General features: G+C 38.3%; 1 protein-coding gene across 3 annotated transcripts in view; it reads left to right on the top strand.

Annotated features, from left to right (window-relative positions):
* Positions 1–18,569, top strand: part of DHX9 (DEAH (Asp-Glu-Ala-His) box helicase 9) — a 41,016-nt gene extending 22,447 nt beyond the window's left edge. For all 3 annotated transcript variants that reach the window (XM_005880209.2, XM_014528351.1, XM_005880210.2), the window contains 14 exons: positions 1,091–1,247; positions 3,426–3,526; positions 4,737–4,950; positions 5,425–5,519; positions 5,735–5,808; positions 6,921–7,073; positions 9,605–9,765; positions 11,004–11,115; positions 11,729–11,890; positions 11,998–12,125; positions 13,977–14,206; positions 14,380–14,495; positions 15,031–15,231; positions 17,947–18,569. In XM_005880209.2, coding sequence (XP_005880271.2) covers positions 1,091–1,247; positions 3,426–3,526; positions 4,737–4,950; positions 5,425–5,519; positions 5,735–5,808; positions 6,921–7,073; positions 9,605–9,765; positions 11,004–11,115; positions 11,729–11,890; positions 11,998–12,125; positions 13,977–14,206; positions 14,380–14,495; positions 15,031–15,231; positions 17,947–18,319 — 2,277 coding nt within the window. In that variant the 3' untranslated portion in view covers positions 18,320–18,569. The remainder of the gene's footprint in view (positions 1–1,090; positions 1,248–3,425; positions 3,527–4,736; positions 4,951–5,424; positions 5,520–5,734; positions 5,809–6,920; positions 7,074–9,604; positions 9,766–11,003; positions 11,116–11,728; positions 11,891–11,997; positions 12,126–13,976; positions 14,207–14,379; positions 14,496–15,030; positions 15,232–17,946) is intronic.
* The last annotated feature ends 870 nt before the right edge of the window (positions 18,570–19,439 follow it).

The following is a 19,439-nucleotide window of genomic DNA, read 5'->3' as shown; positions in this document are numbered from 1 at the left end:
TCTTTTTCTAGTGAGGCCATTAAACCCTTTTTTTTTTTCTTTGAATGTTCACAGTAGCAAAAGTTCACAGTAGTAAAATTCTGGAAACAACCCAGATAACTGCAGTATGTACCACCAGATACCTACTGGTGAGTCAGTTGGTATATTCACATATTGGGATATTAAAGTCATTAGAAAGAATAACTAATAACATGTGGATGAATCTTAGCAGTGATATGGTATGTGAGAGGAAATCCCAAAGATTATATAACATATACTCATAAAGTTAAGAATATATATAGGTGTCTATATAAATATCTATAGATGAGGTGAAAGCTGTATACATGAAAAGAAATATAAAAAGATTTCTATGGTGGTTTTTTGTAGTTGGGAAAGGCAAAGTGATGGTGAGAGACCACGCAGCTAGAGAAAAGTTATGTCAAAGTTCTAGCTTTCATGTTCGTTGGTGGGTCAATGGTTACTTTACACGATTAAGTGTCTTAGCCATTATTTTGTTTGAATGAATCAGGATCTTTTCAACATTTTTAAGATTTGCTTTACATGTGATTGGATAACTGATCTTTTAAAATTATATTTTTTATTGATTTCAGAGAGTAAGGGGGAGAGCGAGAGAGAGATGATGATGATGATGATAGAATCATTGATTAGCTGCCTCTTGCATGCCCCTCACTGGGGATCCAGTCCGCAACCCAGGCATATGCCTTGACTGGGAATAGAACCTTGACCTTCTGGATTTATAGGTTGACATTCAGTCACTGAGCCACAAAAACCAGGCTATATAACTGATTTTTGACTTACGATAGGTTTCCCCTTTTTTCTAGTTAAAGTTGGTGTACCTACAAATACAAATTTCACTGAAAAATTTGAGATGAATTCTTTGCTCATTAATTTTTTTCTCCCTTACCTGAATAGCACTCGTTTCAATCCCCACAACTGTTAGCATATGACTGTTATTTTAAAATACTGTTTGTAACTGCATCGCACTGTAACCCTTTATTTAAGCCTCCTAGGAACCTGAAATCTATTGGGTGTATCTCATTAGCACTGACTTTTTAATGCAATTTTGTTTTGTTTGTGTTTGTTTGAATAGACTGACTTCCTTTTGGTAGTGCTGCGAGATGTGGTTCAGGCTTATCCTGAAGTTCGAATTGTTCTCATGTCTGCTACTATCGATACCAGCATGTTCTGTGAATATTTCTTCAATTGCCCCATCATTGAAGTTTATGGGAGGACTTTTCCCGTTCAAGGTAAATACTGCGCAGGGGGTGGGGGTGAATATCTCTTGTGCTCCTCAGGAGCATGATTGATCAATCTCTTAATTCTGGAGATTAAGAAAATTTCCTTTTTAGGTTAAAGCAGCGGTCACCAACCTTTCGGACCTCGTGGACCACCCGTTGGCGACCGCTGGGTTAAAGGAGATTTAAAATCCAGGCAAATTAGCGTATCAAATGCATCATACCATTTGTGGGGTTTTAGTTAAGCAGGAGTGAGTACAATCTGAGGAGTGAGAACAAGTTTTGTTCACTACATGCAGAGTGTGCATATTTAGTAGCCAAACAACTTTTAAAATTATTATAGTCGGGTAAATTAATATGATGGTCATGGGAATTACTGTTAAAAGTTTAAGCAGCCAGGGTCAAATTAACAAGATAATTTTGCTTAGAGCCAGAGCAGGCAGAACTTTTGAAATGACATTAAGGTGAATATTTCAAGGTAAAGTATTTCTGATGGCTAAGATTCTGATAGTTATAAGTACAGTAATTCTTTACTTTAAAAGGTTTTGTCATCACCATTTTTAATAGCTTGGGTTAAAAAAGAATGAATTATGGCACAGTCGAATTGAGGGCATGAAAATAAGCTAAATAGTTTGCAGTGGAAGTATGAAATAATGGATACTTCAGGGGGCTATTTTTTGAAATTTTAAAGTAAGAGTAGCTCTGAAATAAAAGCCATATAGTTGTATCTCACAAGAGAACTAAAACTGCTTTGAAAGTAAACTGAGATTGAAAAAAACAAATACATGGATGGCAGATGGTAGGAGCCAGGCTTACTGTTGGAGTGAGAGGTTTTATAGGTAGGAGGGAAGGGAGCCATGGGTTACATTTGAGGACATCAGGAAGAACTAGTGTATAGATACAAATGGATAGATAAATTTGTATAGGTACAAATGGTTGCATATATTTGTATCCGTACAAGTGGGTGGATACACAAATAATTATAATGAATTAGTACATGGGTTAATATCCATACATGTATTTTCTAGCTTTGTCTGCTGAGCAGTCCTAGAAGCAATGATATCCCACTATCAAGGGACATGCCACCACCAAGATGGTATTTCTAGTACCATTTTCCAGTTAAAGAACCAGTCCTTAAGAGAAATGGCTGATTCTAAGGTTAAATAAAGCAGGGGATATCTGAGATGAGCCTGGGATATTTTGTAGTGCCAGAAAATGAGAAAGTGTTAAACAAAACAACAACAAAAACACCCCAAAGTGATGAAGATAAAGGGACTTAGGAGCCAACCTGAGAAAGCTCTCAATGACCAAAGCTGCACTAATTGGAACAAAAAAATACAGTAGTGGTTTATATAAGTATAAAATAAATACTCATGAATCTGGATGGTAGCTAAATTAGTAAATAGGTAATAAAGACAAATTTCTGATACAGAAGAGTTCAAATGTATGTAGATACTTAAAAAAGTGAGAATTAACTCCCTGTCCTGTGAGTGCTGTGCTTAGTGACTTGTTTCCAAAGAAGAGTATGGAAAGGGGGAAGCAGGTGTAACTTTGCAGTGTAGTAACTTGGCAAAAGCTAACTCAGGTGATCAAGTTTAACATCATCAGGGATAAGTCGTGTTGATGGTATGTGCCTTGGATATGATGTGATGAGAATGGCACTTTGTGCTTTTAGGGCTTAGGGGACAAATGTTTAGATTATGAGACACTTATGGGCCCAACATAGAACTTCAGGAGATAATGGATCAGCAGGTGTCACGACCTTTGCTTTGAGGTCCTTCAGAGTATTAACTAAAAGGAACCCATTTATGTGTACATCCTGGACTATGCAATGTTACTGTATTGATGTTATTTCTTTTTATATATAACTCTCACACCGTGGGAGTGTATAACATAGTGCATGTACATAGTAGGCATTCTATGAATGTTTGGTTGAACATTGTATATAGATACCATGACTGGCTTTGTGGGAACATGTATAAGATACCTAACTCTCCTTTAAGGTCCAAGAAATAGGAACACTGAATTAGATTGGGAAAAGAGGTTATTGCCACTGGGATTTCTTGGCAGTTGTGAAGAATCAGGTTGAGGGGTATTAAGTAATTTTGAATTATGAATTTGCAAATGAGTTTTAAAGACTTCTCCATTCTGCAAGTTGATGGTACTTACCTGACTGGATTGTCCCGGCAGAATATTTTTTGGAAGACTGTATTCAGATGACCCACTTTATTCCTCCACCAAAGGACAAGAAGAAGAAGGATAAGGATGATGATTGTGGTGAGGAGGAGGATGTAAGTGAATTTCATGGAGACTTTATTATGGGCAGATTGTTGTTACAGAGAAGAGAATGGATTTTAGTAAATATATGCAGTTAAGTTAGCATTACACAAAACTTTGTAAACTGACCATGATGTCTATCTTAAGTTGATACATGGCGCTCCAGAAAGGTTCATGTTCAGTGAGTGACAAGTTCTTTTCATACCATGAGTTAAATAATCTATGACAAAAAGGTCAAAAGAAAAAGAAGAGAAACAGTAAGATGTTTAAAGGTCACAGCACGTGGGTCACTAACTGGTAGAAAGGCATAATCTTGTGCCCCACCCCAGATCTGCTGAGTCAGAATCTACATTTTCACCAGATGTCCAGGTGACCCAGTAACCAAGGCAAACAAAAATGAGTTGTAACAGCTTTGTTTCTCCTTACTGAAGGCTTGTCATTGATTCTAAGGCAGACTTTTTGGAAAAGACTGACCACGTTATTTGAGAAATAGATGAATGTAATCAAATCCCTGCCTGCAGGACGCTCATTTAAGAATTAAAGAACTTCCTATTTGGTATGCAGTGAACTTGGGAATTACACAGGGAGGCATTGTATGTGTATAAAGTAGTTATATGGGCCCAGCCGGCATGGCTCAGTGGTTGAGCATCTACTTATGAACCCGGCGGTCACAGCTTGATTCCCAGTCAGGGCACATGCCTGAGTTACAGGTTCAATCCCCAGTGTGGGGCCTGCAGGAGGCAGCCAATTAATGATTCTCTCCCATCATTGATATTTCTATCTCTCTCTACCTCTCCCTTCCTCTCTGAAATCAATTTAAAAAAAATATATTTTTAAAACAGTAGTTATATGGTAATTGAGTCAGAGAATCATGAGCAGTTCATTAATCAGTAGGGAAAATATTGTAGAAAAACCAGGAGTTTATAGTTAGTCATAAGAAAGAAATATGCTTAGTAGATTAGCCATTAGAATTTCAGAGTCAAATTTAAGAGTTTGTACTTGAATTTTAGTCATGTCCTATGGGAAATATTGATTAGTAGATAAATCAACATGCCACAGGTTCTCTTTTGGAAATTAAATTTCCTCTGTATACCAGAAAGGACTAATCAGCTAAAATTAATAAGGAGATTAGGTGTCATTTGAATATTAAGAGCAGACATAGGAGACTTGCCTCATGAGCTGTGGTAATGGAGATAGACCCAAATATGTCTCTTTCTTTTGCAGGCAAATTGCAACCTGATCTGTGGTGATGAATATGGTCCAGAAACAAGGATGAGCATGGCTCAACTGAATGAAAAGGAAACTTCTTTTGAGCTCATTGAGGCTTTGCTTAAGTACATCGAGACCCTCAATGTTCCTGGAGCCGTGTTGGTCTTTCTGCCTGGCTGGAATTTAATTTACACTATGCAGAAACATTTGGAAATGAATGCACATTTTGGTATGAGTCTTTGAATTCTTGCATATATGAGAGTGAAAATGAATCTTTTTGCTTATGCCCTAGGCAGTATGTAAAAACAAAATTTAGTGTGTCCATTTTTATATAACAACTATATAAGAGGCCCGGTGCACGAAATTAATGCGGGGCGGGGGGACGACGGACTTAGCCCAGCCTGCACCCTATCCAATCTGGGACCCCTTGGGGGATGTTGGTTTAGGTCCAATTTCCTAACTGCCCGCCCCCAAATGCCCCCGCCTGCTGGCCCCACACAGCCTGCTGTTCAGTCACTTGGTCGTCCCTCACTAATCCCCCTTCCGGCCTGGTTGCCCACGCAGCCTGCTGTTTGGTCATTACTGTTATTGTGATGGTGTCCTGGACAATTTGCATATTCCTCTCTTATTAGTATAGATATGCATAATGTATAGCAGTTTTAAACTAGGCTCCTATTTTTAGACCTTAACTTCTGTATTATAGGAAGCCATAGGTATCAGATTCTGCCTCTGCATTCTCAGATTCCTCGAGAAGAACAGCGCAAAGTATTTGACCCAGTACCAGTTGGCGTAACCAAGGTAAACAATGAACATTACAGTTATGGGGTTGTGAATGTCATAGATATTAAACAAATGTTACCGATCTTCAAAGAGCTATTAAGAAAATAATAATAATCTGTCTAAATTAAGGGAAAGGGGGATATTCTCTCTAAGTTTAGAAAGCTTTTCATTAGTCAATGGCTGAGTGAATAAATTCCTGAAGTGTAATTTTTCTTAATGTCATTTCTTCACAGGTTATTTTGTCCACAAATATTGCTGAGACAAGCATTACCATAAATGATGTTGTTTATGTCATTGACTCCTGCAAGTAAGTTCACAAGGGCCCTATTTGCCTGGAATAAATCTTTAGAATGTATTTTAAGTTCCTGTGTTCTTATACCATCAAAATCATTGTGCTTTTATATATACTGGGCAGTAGGGTAATTAATAATTTCACTTGGTTTTTGATCATCACAAATCACTTATGGGAGAATGTGACAAAGCTTAGCACTCTTATTTTCTGACTGATTCCCACTGCTCTTATCTGTGGGTATTTTGTTCATTTTCCTGGTGTTTTCGTTGGCAACTTCCAGAAAAATGAACATGCTGTTCTGTGTATAAAGACGATCAATATTTAGCACATAACAAACATACTACCTGTAGGACACTCATTTTAGAATTAAAAGACTTCATGTTTAGTATGAAATGGGTCTGAGAGATACACAGGGTAGCATTGTGTATAGATTAAGTACTGACGGTAATTGACACACAAGACAAAAAAGTCACAGTTTGGTTATATCTGGCCAGCTTGTGCCCAGACCTTCTCTATATAGTCTCTCCACCTACCTGACAATTGAAAAAGATTTGCCAATGCCCAGTTTAGGGATTGGTGAGTAGTATGCAGCTCCTCTGTGCCAATCCAAATCATTTAGTGCTATCCACCTGTGTGTAACATTGAAGGGTTTGGGGTTGCATAGGATTTAGAAGGACACTGCTGGTGAGGTCATGAGAAGTGCCCCATATTCCAGTTTAACACATGATCTTTAGATCATAGAGAGTGTAGATCATCTAATTGTCCACTTACATTTATATAACAGATCTACTTAAATGCTTTACATTTATTAATTCACTTAATATTTATATATAAAAACCCTATGAGATAGATGGTGATATTACACTCATTTTCAGATGAGGAAAATGAGGCACAGCATAGGTTAGTCATTTAGCCAAGATCATCCAGCTGGTAGTGGCACATATGTGTTACATTGCCTTTTAGTAAGTTGACAGGAGATGCAGTCAAATTCTTACTGGTGCTGTTCACAAATAGACACCACATGTGGGTGTGGCCATCTGGAACTCATCCCCCACTTAGTAGAATAATGATAGTTATGTATTGGTAGTTCACACGAGTCTTAGAATTAACTACTCTGTGCTACGTAGGCAGAAGGTGAAGCTGTTCACTGCCCACAACAATATGACAAACTATGCAACAGTGTGGGCGTCCAAAACAAACCTGGAGCAACGGAAAGGACGAGCTGGCCGAGTACGCCCGGGCTTCTGCTTTCACCTCTGTAGCCGAGCTCGTTTTGAGAGGTGAGACCAATTACAGAATTAAGATGGATGTTGTTTTTAACCCTTTATATACTTTTTTCCTCCTCTCCCCCGCCCCTCTCTTTTTCTCTCTCTCTGCCATGAATTTAATGAAATCAGTGCATAAATGCCTCCAGTTAACTATATTGGAGGAAACTTAACTTGGATGACAAGATTGCAGTAAATGAAAGAAATCACAAATTGTCAATGGTGACATGTTAGCTACTGGTTTACTTAAAAGCATTAAAAGGAAGAATACATGGACATTTTGGTTCTGCATAGCTTTATCACTTTGGGATTATTGATATTTTTGGAATGATTAACTTTCTGAAAAATGTTAAAGTAATATTTTGTCTTTATAGAACTTTTTTTTTTCCTCACTGTTAGTACATCACCTGTCTCATGATCTCCTCATCTGTCTAAGAAATAGAGGCCATTATTTAGATAAAGAAACTAAAACTTAAAAAGTTTAGCTGACTGCTTCAGGGCCAAAGTCCAAGTCTGTTTATACCTTGTGCATTTCCATTTGTAGTACACTAGTGGCCCGGTGCATGGATTCGTGCACATTGAAAGGAAATTAATTAGAAGGTTGCCAGTGGGGCAGGACTGCGCAAGATGGGCTGGACACGCCCTCCCGTGGTCCCTCACCCGCCAGCTGCACCTGGGGCAGCACTGCAGCTCAAAGGGAGAGTCTGTGGGGTGAGTGGGGTCCCTCAGGCTTGGCCTGCTGGGATCAGGCCAAAACCTGCTCTTTGACATCCCCTGAGGGGTCCTGGGCTAGGAAAGGGCACTCTGTAAAGTTGCTGTCGCTCGGCAACTCCTGCGATGAGCGTCTGCTCCCTGGTGGTCAGTGTACGTCATACCTACCTGCCAGTCGGCCCGTTACGTAGCCTTTTATATCTTCGATGGATGGAGAGAGAGAGAGAGAGAGAGAGAGATGGCCTTTTGGGGAATGTTTGTGAATGGTACCTATTAGTTAAAAACATCCTTATGGCTCTGAATTACAGACTTAACACATTGCGGGCGGATCACAAGCATTCTCGTGTATTCATATTACAGTGTTTTACATAAATGTTAAAGGCATGCCTTAAAATTAAATACCCATTGCATTTTGAAGTTACTTATTACATGTTGGTACAAGCTAATGTCTTTTTAAAGTATGATGCTTTATAAAACGTTTTTTGTACTTGTTCAATAGAAACTTACCTGGCCACTGGGAAAAGCTAGCAATAAAACTACTGGTGTGCAACGTGTTAAGACATGTATTTAGTTGTATTATTTCTTGAGATCCATGTGGGGTGTATTAACTGTAACCAGGGGATTTGTGTGCATATATTTATGATAATAAAATATTATGAGACAGATAAATTTAGGTGATCAGATAGATGTACGTAATGCACTGAAGAAAAACTAGAGAGGCTTTAGTTTGCCTTTATACTGGTACCATGTGGCTTTCCAGTAATTAGAATGTGGGTTTATTTTAGCATCAGAAGTTAACTCAGGAGACTGCCTGTGATATATGGATAAGTTCTTTAAAAGGTTAGATTACCCCCTGAACTGAAAAAAGTACTGTACTCTAACATCTTAAAGTAAAGCACCTACTAATTAGTAATGCATGAATAGACCTATAATGAGGAATTTTTGCTCTTTTCCCTGTAGGATGAGGAATGAATATACTATATATGCATTTGTGTGAATTTAAGCTCTCTTCCTGGTAGAATTGGAATCATCTTTAATGGTTCCCATTGATCTTTATCATGAACAGTTCATAGGGAATAAGCCTAGATTAGAAGTGTGGAGACCTGGATTTTAATACTATTTGTGCCTAATATATTTCATGAATGTAAGCATTTACTCTCTTTAGGCCTCTGTTTTTATAAAATAAAATTAAGTTACTTGACCCTTTTGTGTCTGTTTCCTCAGTTGTTAAGGGAAGATAGTATACTACCTAGCCCATAAGATTTGTTCAAGAATAAAATTAGTTAATAATGTAAAATACTGAGAACAATGTTTGGCACATAGTAAGCTCTTAGTAGATGTTAACTATTGTTATTAATATTAATTTGTAATAATGACTTTTATTATTTAAATTTTAAAGGTTAAAATGATCTTTAAGATACTTTCAGTGGCACTAATACTATATAGACTAGGAGGAGGTTGTGAGAAAATGTCAGTATTAGCCCACATCATCATCTTGCTACCATTTTTAGCCTATGTTTGTCAGCAGGCAGGAACTGAAATGCCATAGGTGGAGGTAATAACATTAGGAGTTTGGGATAATTTTTTCATTCTCCTTAATTCCCAGCTGAAAAAGCTATTGGGCCTGTAAGTATAGTCATAAGTCCCTCTTCAACCAGTTTAGAGGGTCTTATCCAGAGACAGTATTTGCAGTAAATTATAAAACATTCTTGGATGATTGTAAAAGGATGAGTGAAGTGCAGTTCTATATTCTTGATTATCTCTGCAAAGATTTTATTATATAAATGTATGTATATGCAAAGGAGGATGGCTATTTTATGTTTGTTTTCTCTTAGACTCGAAACCCACATGACACCAGAGATGTTCCGAACACCATTACATGAAATTGCTTTGAGCATAAAACTTCTGCGTCTGGGAGGAATTGGCCAATTCTTGGCCAAGGCAATTGAGCCTCCACCTTTGGATGCTGTGATTGAAGCAGAACACACTCTTAGAGGTACCTATAAACAGACCTATCTGGCACATGTGAATTATGCCACCTGTCTTGTTCTCGCAAGTAACACCTAACAATGAATCAAGAAGAAAATACAGTCCACAGGACTCTGGTGCTAAGGCTTCCAGTGTTGTATTATGTGCTTCCTATTATCAGGATTAAAAATTAGTAACAGGTAAAACAGAACTAATGTCTTATTTTGGGGGAAAAATGGAGAAAAGGCAAGATGTCATCTCTTAACCAATATTTAACTAATCAGAACATCAATTACTCATGATAATGTTTTATGTACATCTTTTAGAACACTTATTTTTTCTAATCACACTTCTGATTGAAGCAGTTGTAGTATAGTGGAAAAAATAAGGGTATTGGAGCTGAATCTAGTACTCATCTGCTGTGTAAACTTCAGACTTGTTCTCAAGATATTTTTCTCAGAATTATCAATAGACTAGAGGCCTTATACATGAAGATTAGTGCAAGAATAGGCCTTCCTTCCCTTGGCTGCTGGCACCAGCTTCCCTCCGGGACCTGGACCTTCGCTCTGGCCGCTGCCTTCCACCTTCGCTCCAAGCAGGAGCTGCCTCCTGCCTGCTCTTGCCGGCTCTATGGCTCCGGCCAGTGCTGCCATCTTTGTGGCTATGGGTGTCGCCATCTTTGGGTGCCATCTTTGTGGCTATGGGTGTCGCAGGGTGATGGTTAATTTGCATATTACCCTTTTATTAGTATAGATCAGCCGTGGGCAAACTACGGCCCGTTTGAAATGAATAAAACTAAAACAAAAAAAAAAAAAAAAAAGACCGTACCCTTTTATGTAATGATGTTTACTTTGAATTTATATTAGTTCACACAAACACTCCATCCATGCTTTTGTTTCGGCTCTCCAGTCCAGTTTAAGAACCCATTGTGGCACTCAAGTCAAAAAGTTTGCCCACCCCTGGTATAGATGATATCAGACTTTGGTATATAGGTACTTTTAATATTTATTACTATATTTATGGACTTCTCATAGACTGTATTCAGCTTTACAACCTACAAGGCCTAATTCTAGTACATCTTCATATTAGGTGCTCCAGAATTTTTAAGTGAAAAAAATTGTTGGCTGGTGCTGGCAGCTGGCTTGACAAGTGATAAAAGCTCAAGTGCACTTTCCTAATCTTAATCTATAAAGAAATGTTTCATCTTTGTCTAGGTTAAAGGGTGTTCGTTACTGTTTCTGCTCACAAAGAAATTTCTTCCCACAGAGCTTGATGCATTAGATATCAATGATGAGTTGACTCCTCTGGGCCGAATCCTGGCTAAACTCCCCATTGAGCCTCGTTTTGGCAAAATGATGATAATGGGGTGTATTTTCTAGTAAGTGCTTTGCTTTATTGCTGATAGTTAAATAAAATGGTAGGATAGTTTCAAAATCTTATTCCCCTCCCCTTAAAAACAGGATGGGCTCAGATAGAAGAAAAACTGAACATTTTTAAGTAGGCAAGTGGCTTACTTTAGACACTGAAAGAAGTATGAAATGAGAACAAGTAGTAGATGGACACCTGGACACAACTCACTGGGGGAAAGAGCTCTGGTTTCTTAGAAGGTACAGCTCGGGAGGTTGGTTAACTATAATTGTCCCTGAAAGAGAAATAGCATTAGGAAAAAGGGTATATTTTATCAGAAGTATTGAAGATTAAGAGATTTGGTAAAATGGGTAAGAGAGAATATGGGTAAGAGAGAATAGGAAAGGGAAACTATACACTGACTACTTAGTCATCATTTATGATAAATATGCATCCATTAATATCAGCGCTCATTATTCTTTCCTATTCTGCTTCGGGAGGGAGCAGCTGTAAAGTTCTTTGTTAAGCCAATTTCAGTGCTAATAAAGCAGTGTCATAGCCAGTCAAGACGCTGACCCACAGTATACTGTCCGAGGTGCTGGAACAAGAATGAATGAGACTGACTTTTCCTGTCTCTGTTTCAGTGTGGGAGATGCTATCTGTACCATCTCTGCTGCCACCTGCTTTCCTGAGCCTTTCATCAGTGAAGGAAAGCGACTGGGCTATGTCCATCGAAATTTTGCTGGAACCAGATTTTCTGATCATGTGGCCCTTTTATCAGTATTCCAAGCTTGGGATGATGCTAGGTAAGGATTTGAAAGAGGATAGTTGTAAGGTTTGGGTGAACTGTCTCTGGTTTCTATTCTGTATCTAATTACCTGGGCTTTGAATATGACTCCTATACTTATTTTAGAATGGGTGGAGAAGAAGCAGAGATACGTTTTTGTGAGCACAAAAGGCTCAATATGGCTACACTAAGAATGACCTGGGAAGCCAAAGTTCAGCTCAAAGAGATTCTGATCAATTCTGGATTTCCAGAAGGTAAGACTCTTACAGTCTTAAGACACATCTGGAGGGAATTTATGTAGTGCACACTAACAGTGCAGTCTGTCTCAGCTTCTGACTTTGACCCTGTGCTTTCTGTGTTCCAGCTATTTGAACTATGGTGGGAATCAGTTTTTCACATTAGTTCAGTCATTTTATTTTTATTTTATATTATTTTGTTGTTTTTAATCCTCACCCAAGGATATTTTTCCACTGTTTTTTTTTGTTTTTTAGAAAGTGAGAGGAAGGAGGGGGTGGGGGACAGAAACATCTATGTGAGAGAGACACATCGACTGGTTGCCTCCCACACGTGCCCTGACTAGGTTTGGGATCAAGCCTGCAATCTAGGTACATGCTCTTGACCAGAATAGAACCCGGAACCTTTTAGTCCATGGGCTCTATCCACTGAGCCAAACCGGCCAGGGCAGTTCAGTCATTTTAAAAAGGAAGCAAAAGGTTATGATGCTCAAATAATAATGTAAAAGATAGATGCTTTAAAAATTGTAATACTTTGGGGAGTTTTAAATCTTATTTTGTGAAGAACATTGGTCTACCTTTCAGTACTCTTAGAATGAGTGGTGTGCTAAATAACCTCAAATAGTGGCTTATGAAGTGATTCATCAATGTGTCTGTGTCTTTATTCTTAGACATGAAGTGAACTCTACCATGTTACATTTTAAGTGGCTTTAATTAAGGTTTTTAGTGTGTAGACAGTTACAGAGGACTTTGTGATGTAGAAACAGTAATCCAGCTGTCTTCTCTTGATATGAAGTTGAGCTGTTATACTTTTCTCCCACAGCTAGATTAATAGACAAAATTATTTCTTAAATCATTGAGAACTAGAACATAAACCAAAAGTAGGACCCGCTAGAACCTGATGGGCAAGATGGCAAATTTTAAAAGGATATGATCTAAACTAACCAAAGTAGTTCTCTTCTACTGTAAGCTGACTAAATTTGTAATTTTTTAAATTGAAATAAAATGAAAGAGGGAAAGCATTTTTCATATGATAGAATCTTCACAACAGTCTTGTATGCAGATACTATTACCCTACTTTATCAATGAAGAAATGGCACAGAAGTTTCTACTACTTTTTCAAATTAATTCAGTTAGGAGGTTTTAAGACCGGAAATCAGGTTTTTCTAGAACAAACTATGCTGTGGGCCCTTCTGATGGTGGTGAAGTCCTCATAGAGCAGCGGTTGTCAACCTGTGGGTCGAGACCCCTTAGGGGGTCGAATGACCCTTTCACAGGGATCGCCTAAGACCATCCTGCATATCAGATATTTACATTACGATTCATAAGAGTAGCAACATTACAGTTATGAAGTAGCAACGAAAATAATTTTATGGTTGGGTCACAACATGAGGAACTGTATTTAAAGGGCCAGAAGGTTGAGAACCACTGTCATAGTATAGTCTGGGGTGGGGAACATCCTTCTCATTCCAGTGGGTTCCCTTGGATTGTCACTTGTCTGTCCAGAAGAAACAGCTGTTTTAGACCATCAGAAGGAATACTTTGGTCCTGCCAGTCTCTTATTCTGAGAGTAGAGAATAGTTTTGGTGTGTGTGTGTGTGTGTGTGTGTTTAAGTAATCACCCCAAGCTTATCTTATGGTTGAGTGTATAAGACACACAAGACGTTTTAGTTTTCTTAATGTGGATTCTCAGCAGAATTTCTTCTTGAACTTAATCTGGTTATAAACGTGCTGAGGAGAGAAGTTAGGCAGGTTGTTTGAAAAAAGGCCTGAGGAGTCATTTCTCATAATCTTCTTAAAGAGTTTGTATGCAATGTGAGGATTAGCCAAGTATCTGATTTTTTTTTTTTTTTACTCCATTCCTCTTAACAGATTGTTTGTTGACACAAGTGTTTACTAACACTGGACCAGATAATAACTTAGATGTTGTTATCTCTCTTCTGGCTTTTGGCGTGTACCCTAACGTGTGCTATCATAAGGAAAAGAGAAAGATTCTCACCACTGAAGGGCGTAATGCACTTATCCACAAGTCATCTGTTAATTGTCCTTTTAGCAGCCAAGACGTGAAGTACCCATCTCCCTTCTTTGTATTTGGTGAAAAGGTAAGAAAAGATTAGTTAGAAAAGTTTAGGTTGAAAATTCAAATTGTCTTTACTTATTAATGTGAAGTGGGAACATGAGTTTTAATTTTTAAAGCATTGTGCATTATCATTACATAGCAGTTGATATGCAATTGGCATGTCAACTCTTACTTCGTGTCTTTCTCCATCTGCAGATTCGAACCCGGGCTATCTCTGCTAAAGGCATGACCTTAGTCACCCCCCTGCAGCTGCTGCTCTTTGCCTCCAAGAAAGTCCAGTCTGATGGGCAGATTGTGCTTGTAGATGACTGGTATGGATTTTCAAATATCAACTCCAAAGTCAGTTTTGAGAATTGTGAGATGTGATAAAATTAGTTGCTGATCTAACTTAATTTGTAGAACAAATAATGGCAAAACTTGGTGGCACCAAAGGTTCTCTATAACTTTATCATTCTCTGCATTCCCTTGATAGTACAGCTTATACTTGGTAGTAAGTCTTAAATCGACTATAGCATTAGGAGGAGCAGATGCATTAGGCATCTATCACCATGAATACTACACTAAGGAATTAGAATCACACCGAAACATGGGTACCTCTTTCATGTACTCTCTATATATTTTGGTTAGAGACTAAGGGTAAGCAAATAGTATGCACTTGGCAAAAAATGAGATAAAGCTTAATGAACAGTTAGTAGGCTCAGTCATATCCTTGACAACTTATAAAAGTTCACAGTCTGAATCTCTGATTTCTTTCATTGGAGGCTGAGTGCTCTGTATTGCTAACAGAAATTTGCTTGATAGACTTGATGATTCTATGTATCCCCCTCTCATTTTTCTCTACTTTAGGATCAGGCTGCAAATATCTCATGAAGCTGCTGCCTGTATCACTGCTCTCCGAGCAGCCATGGAGGCTCTGGTTGTCGAGGTGACCCAGAAGCCCAGTATCATCAGCCAGCTGGACCCCGTAAATGAACGTATGCTGAACACGATCCGCCAGATCTCTAGGCCCTCGGCTGCTGGTATCAACCTTATGATTGGCGGTCCACGGTGAGTACCACAGTAACTTCTCTGTGAACTAAGCAGAGGACAGTAATCTTGCACTGGCCTAAAAGCCCCACAGTTTGTTGATAGAGGCCTTGTTATTAAAGTTCTAGACATACGCTGAATACGGAATTTAGTTCTGATTAACACACTCAGAGTAAGGATATTTACTTTTGTCTCTGTCAGTGCATGTTAGAGTTCCTAAGGGACCTTGAAGTACATATACAGGCACATTGTTGGCTCAGTTCCAGACCTCCACAGTAAAGGGTGTTTCATGAGGTTTTTGTTTCCCAGCGCATATAAAAGTTAATGCTTCTATATTTTAGTCTTTTAAGTGTGCAATAGCATTATGTCTGAACAAGCAATGTGTATACCTTAGTTAAAAAATATACTTTATTGCTAAAAATGCTAACCATCATCTGAGTCTTCAGTGAGTCATAATCTTTATGCTGGTGGAGCGTCTTACCTTTGTTGTGTAAAAATGCATCATCTGTGAAACGCAGTCCAACAAGGTATGCCTTCTGTATAGAGTCCATGGTGGCTCACATGATAAAGTGATAGGACCCAGTCACTTTCCACAGTATTGTTTTGCCATCTCCAAAGGAAAAAAATGATGGTGCTGGGTTAAATTGCTGCTGCTTCAAATGTAAAGCATCAGGGTTTATCTTGCGGAAATAGAAGAACATGGTATCTTAAAGAAGTGTGGGATTTCTTTTAAATGTTTCATATCCTTTTCATCTTTTAAATATTTCTTTGCCTACAGCTTTTTATTTGAAAACAGCTGATGTCTACAGAAAATAGTATAGTGAACACCCATATAGTCTCTTAATTTAGGGTCACTAATTGTCAGAATTCTGTGCCACTTGCTTTCGTGTATATATTACTTCTTTAGCTTATGTAATCATTTGTGATTAAGTTGCAGGCATTATGACATTTTACACCAGTAAACTCCATATATCTTTTAAGAACATAACTACAGTACCACAGTCATACCACAAAATTTTAAGTTACAGTAACAGTAATACACAAACTAAAATTTTATAAAATGAAATGTTTTCTAGTTATAAGCTATGATATTTTTGGTGTACAAAACTGCTATGTGCTTTATGGATTCTGGTTCCCCATTCTGGCTATAACTGAGTTCATTTTTTAAATTTATTGATCAAACACATAGTATGTGTTAAGCACTATGCTAAGTGCTTTTCTGCTATGTTCTCACTAATATTTGACCTACCTATGATGTACATAGATTATTCCCTTTAATGTGTATAAGAAAAGTAAAGACCCAAAATTGCACAGGTAATGAATGGTAAAGCTGGGTTCAAAGGCCACATGGCTCTCATTTATAATGCTGTACAGTTGAGCCTTGAACAGCATGGGTTTAAACTATGTGGTTCCACTTATACACAGATTTTTTAAAATGAATATATAGTCAGCCTTCCAGATCCCCAGGTTTCATATCTAAGGATTCAACCAACCACAGTCGAAAACAGTATTTCCTATCTACAGTTAGGGATCCGCAGATGCAAAGGGCTGACTGTATTCATTGTTCTGTGCTATTTCATATATATAAGGGATTTGAGCATCTGCAGATTTGGGTACCTTTTGTGGGGGGTCCTGAAACAAATCCCCCACAGATACTGAGGGACAGTTGAAGTTTGGGGGGGTTAAAAGTTACATGTGCTTTGACTGTTGGGGGGTCAATACCCCTTACCCCCATATTCTTCAAGGGTCAGTTATACTGTGGTCCTCCCAGTAGGTCCCATGTATAGAAGAATTATTGAGGAGACTCTTCAAAAATAAATCTGCAAAAAAAATGTCATATGCAGATACAAATGCAGTTATCATAGATGTTTAGAAGAGGAGTGATTACTTTTGGCAGGAAGGGGTGGTGATCAAGGGTGCTTCACATATAATCTGCTCTGTGAAGGACAAAAGTCCAGAAAATAGAAAGGATGGGATAAATGTAAGACCGAGTTTAGGATGTATTAATACGATGGAGCCTGAATTATAATAGGGAGGATTGAAATGGGAGAATAGATTAGACAGCTGTGCAGAAAAATCAATAGGAATTGGTGATGGATTGAAATAGGGAGATGGCAGTGCAGCGAGGGCATGATGACAGATCCTGGCCACTTCTTGACTTGGCCCACTGCTGAATTGGTAGTGCTAGTCTCAAAGCTGCACGGGAGGAATAGCTGTTTGGGGTGTTGTTGGTAAGGCATGAGTTCTGCAATTTGCCATTACCCCTCATTTTCTTTGTTTCAAAGCCACATGAAACATTTAGGCGTAAACACATTACCCAGACTTTTTCAGAAACATATTTCAAAGTTAACGCAGGAAAATATTTGGTGATAAAGATCAAATAATTTATTGCCAACTCCAGGAACCTCTTTCTAACATATTATTGTTTATTAGAATCCTCTATAGTTGAACTGAGTGAAAATGAACTGTCTTAAAGTTGCAAGGATATACTGCCAAAATTGAAGACCTTTGAGAATGAACTAGAAAGAGTTTTAGAAAAACGGATGGTTACAGTTGATGCCTCCTCCTGTATCAGTTTCGGAGTAGCAGATGTATTTCATTTCAGTTTACTTGTGCAGTTGGTTTTATTCCCTTTATGCGTTACATTTTCAAATATGACTAAATGTTTATACTTTGTGACTAATTGAGAAGTATTAAGGATCCTTTGCTAAAGTGGTGGCTTTGTGCTTTTCGTAGGTATGGAGATGGTCCACGTCCTCCCAAGATGGCCCGATATGACAATGGAAGTGGATATAGAAGGGGAGGCTCTAGTTATGGCGGTGGAGGCTATGGCACCGGAGGCTACGGCACCGGAGGCTACGGCACCGGAGGTTACAGAGGTGGAGGCTATGGCCGTGGCTATGGTGGTGGCTCCAACTCCTATCGGGGAGGCTATGGTGGAGGTGGAGGCTATAGAGGAGGTTCCCGAGGGGGCTATAGAGGTGGTGCGGGAGGAGACTACGGTGGTGGAGGGGGCTACCGAGGATCGGGGGGATTCCAGCGAGGAGGGGGCAGAGGGGGCTATGGGAGTGACTACTTTGGGCAAACAAGGGGGGGTGGTGGCTATTAAAGCTTGGTTATGTTGGGGCCTATGCATAGACAGTAAACAAAAAATGCATGCTACCTGTTTTCCCAAGTTGTTTATTTGCTGTTAATAAGTAAACCCATTTTCACCTATTCCTGTGGTTCATTGTAGTTTAAGGAAACCAAGCATATAGTCACATTAGTGATTTTGTTTATATTATGTAAAATATAACGATCTATTATTAAAGTACCGGTTTGTATTTTTTTCTTTAAGGAGTAAAGATTTGCCTTAAAATCAACTTGATGTTTTCTTGGCTTTCGTTTAATACAAGAGAAAATAAAATATTACACCAAATATAGGCAATGTAATTATTGATCTTTCACAATAATTTTACAATGCCAGTTACATCTGTTAGTTTAAAACAGAGGAAAAACTACTGTTTCAAAAGTACACCAAGTGATATTATTACTTGTAGTAGAATAATTAGCCTTGGAGTAGAGTTGTTACTCTTGCAACAAATACTGGCCAGTACACTATTCACATAGACCTCTGCATCTGAGTAACACGACTCACCTAGGCCTGAGCATTTTGGCTTTTCCCCAAGCTTCATTTTTGAAAAATCTAAGGCCAACCAACAGTCATCGTTATCTTTTCTAAGTTAGTTTCCAGTGTAAAAATTAATTTAAAAATAATTTTAGTTAGGATTTAAAACCCACAAAACTCTTTGAATAAGTTTCACCAATGCATGAAGTTTATATACCTGACAGTTAACTCTGTCTATGTTAACATACATGTAGTTCAAAGGATATTTTTTAAGCTAGTTTATTTTAGTAGAGATGTTTATACATTTGTAACACTTTACAGTTCCAAAGATTTTTACATATTCCTCATTTGAGAAATAGAGTACAATAGAGATTACAAATGCTTTGGATTAGACAGAACTATGCTGCTTTCTTACATGTGGGTGGTATTGGGCCAGTTATTTTGCTTTCATGTTCTTTTCAGAATCCTCTTCTCCATCACCTTCAGTAGTTATTGTCAATAAGCCAATGGCTCCAATCTCTTTGTAGATTCAAATCTGAATCTCCAACTCAGATTTCTTTTCTGAGAAGACTGCTATCTATAGTAGTGGTATAAGCAGCTGCTTACTGGTTATACATTTCTG

This window comes from Myotis brandtii, unplaced genomic scaffold (genome assembly GCF_000412655.1).
Source record: "Myotis brandtii unplaced genomic scaffold, ASM41265v1 scaffold630, whole genome shotgun sequence".
Taxonomy (NCBI): Eukaryota; Metazoa; Chordata; class Mammalia; order Chiroptera; family Vespertilionidae; genus Myotis; species Myotis brandtii.
Note: the sequence above shows the minus strand (reverse complement) of the source record. Positions and strands in the feature narration are given on the sequence as shown.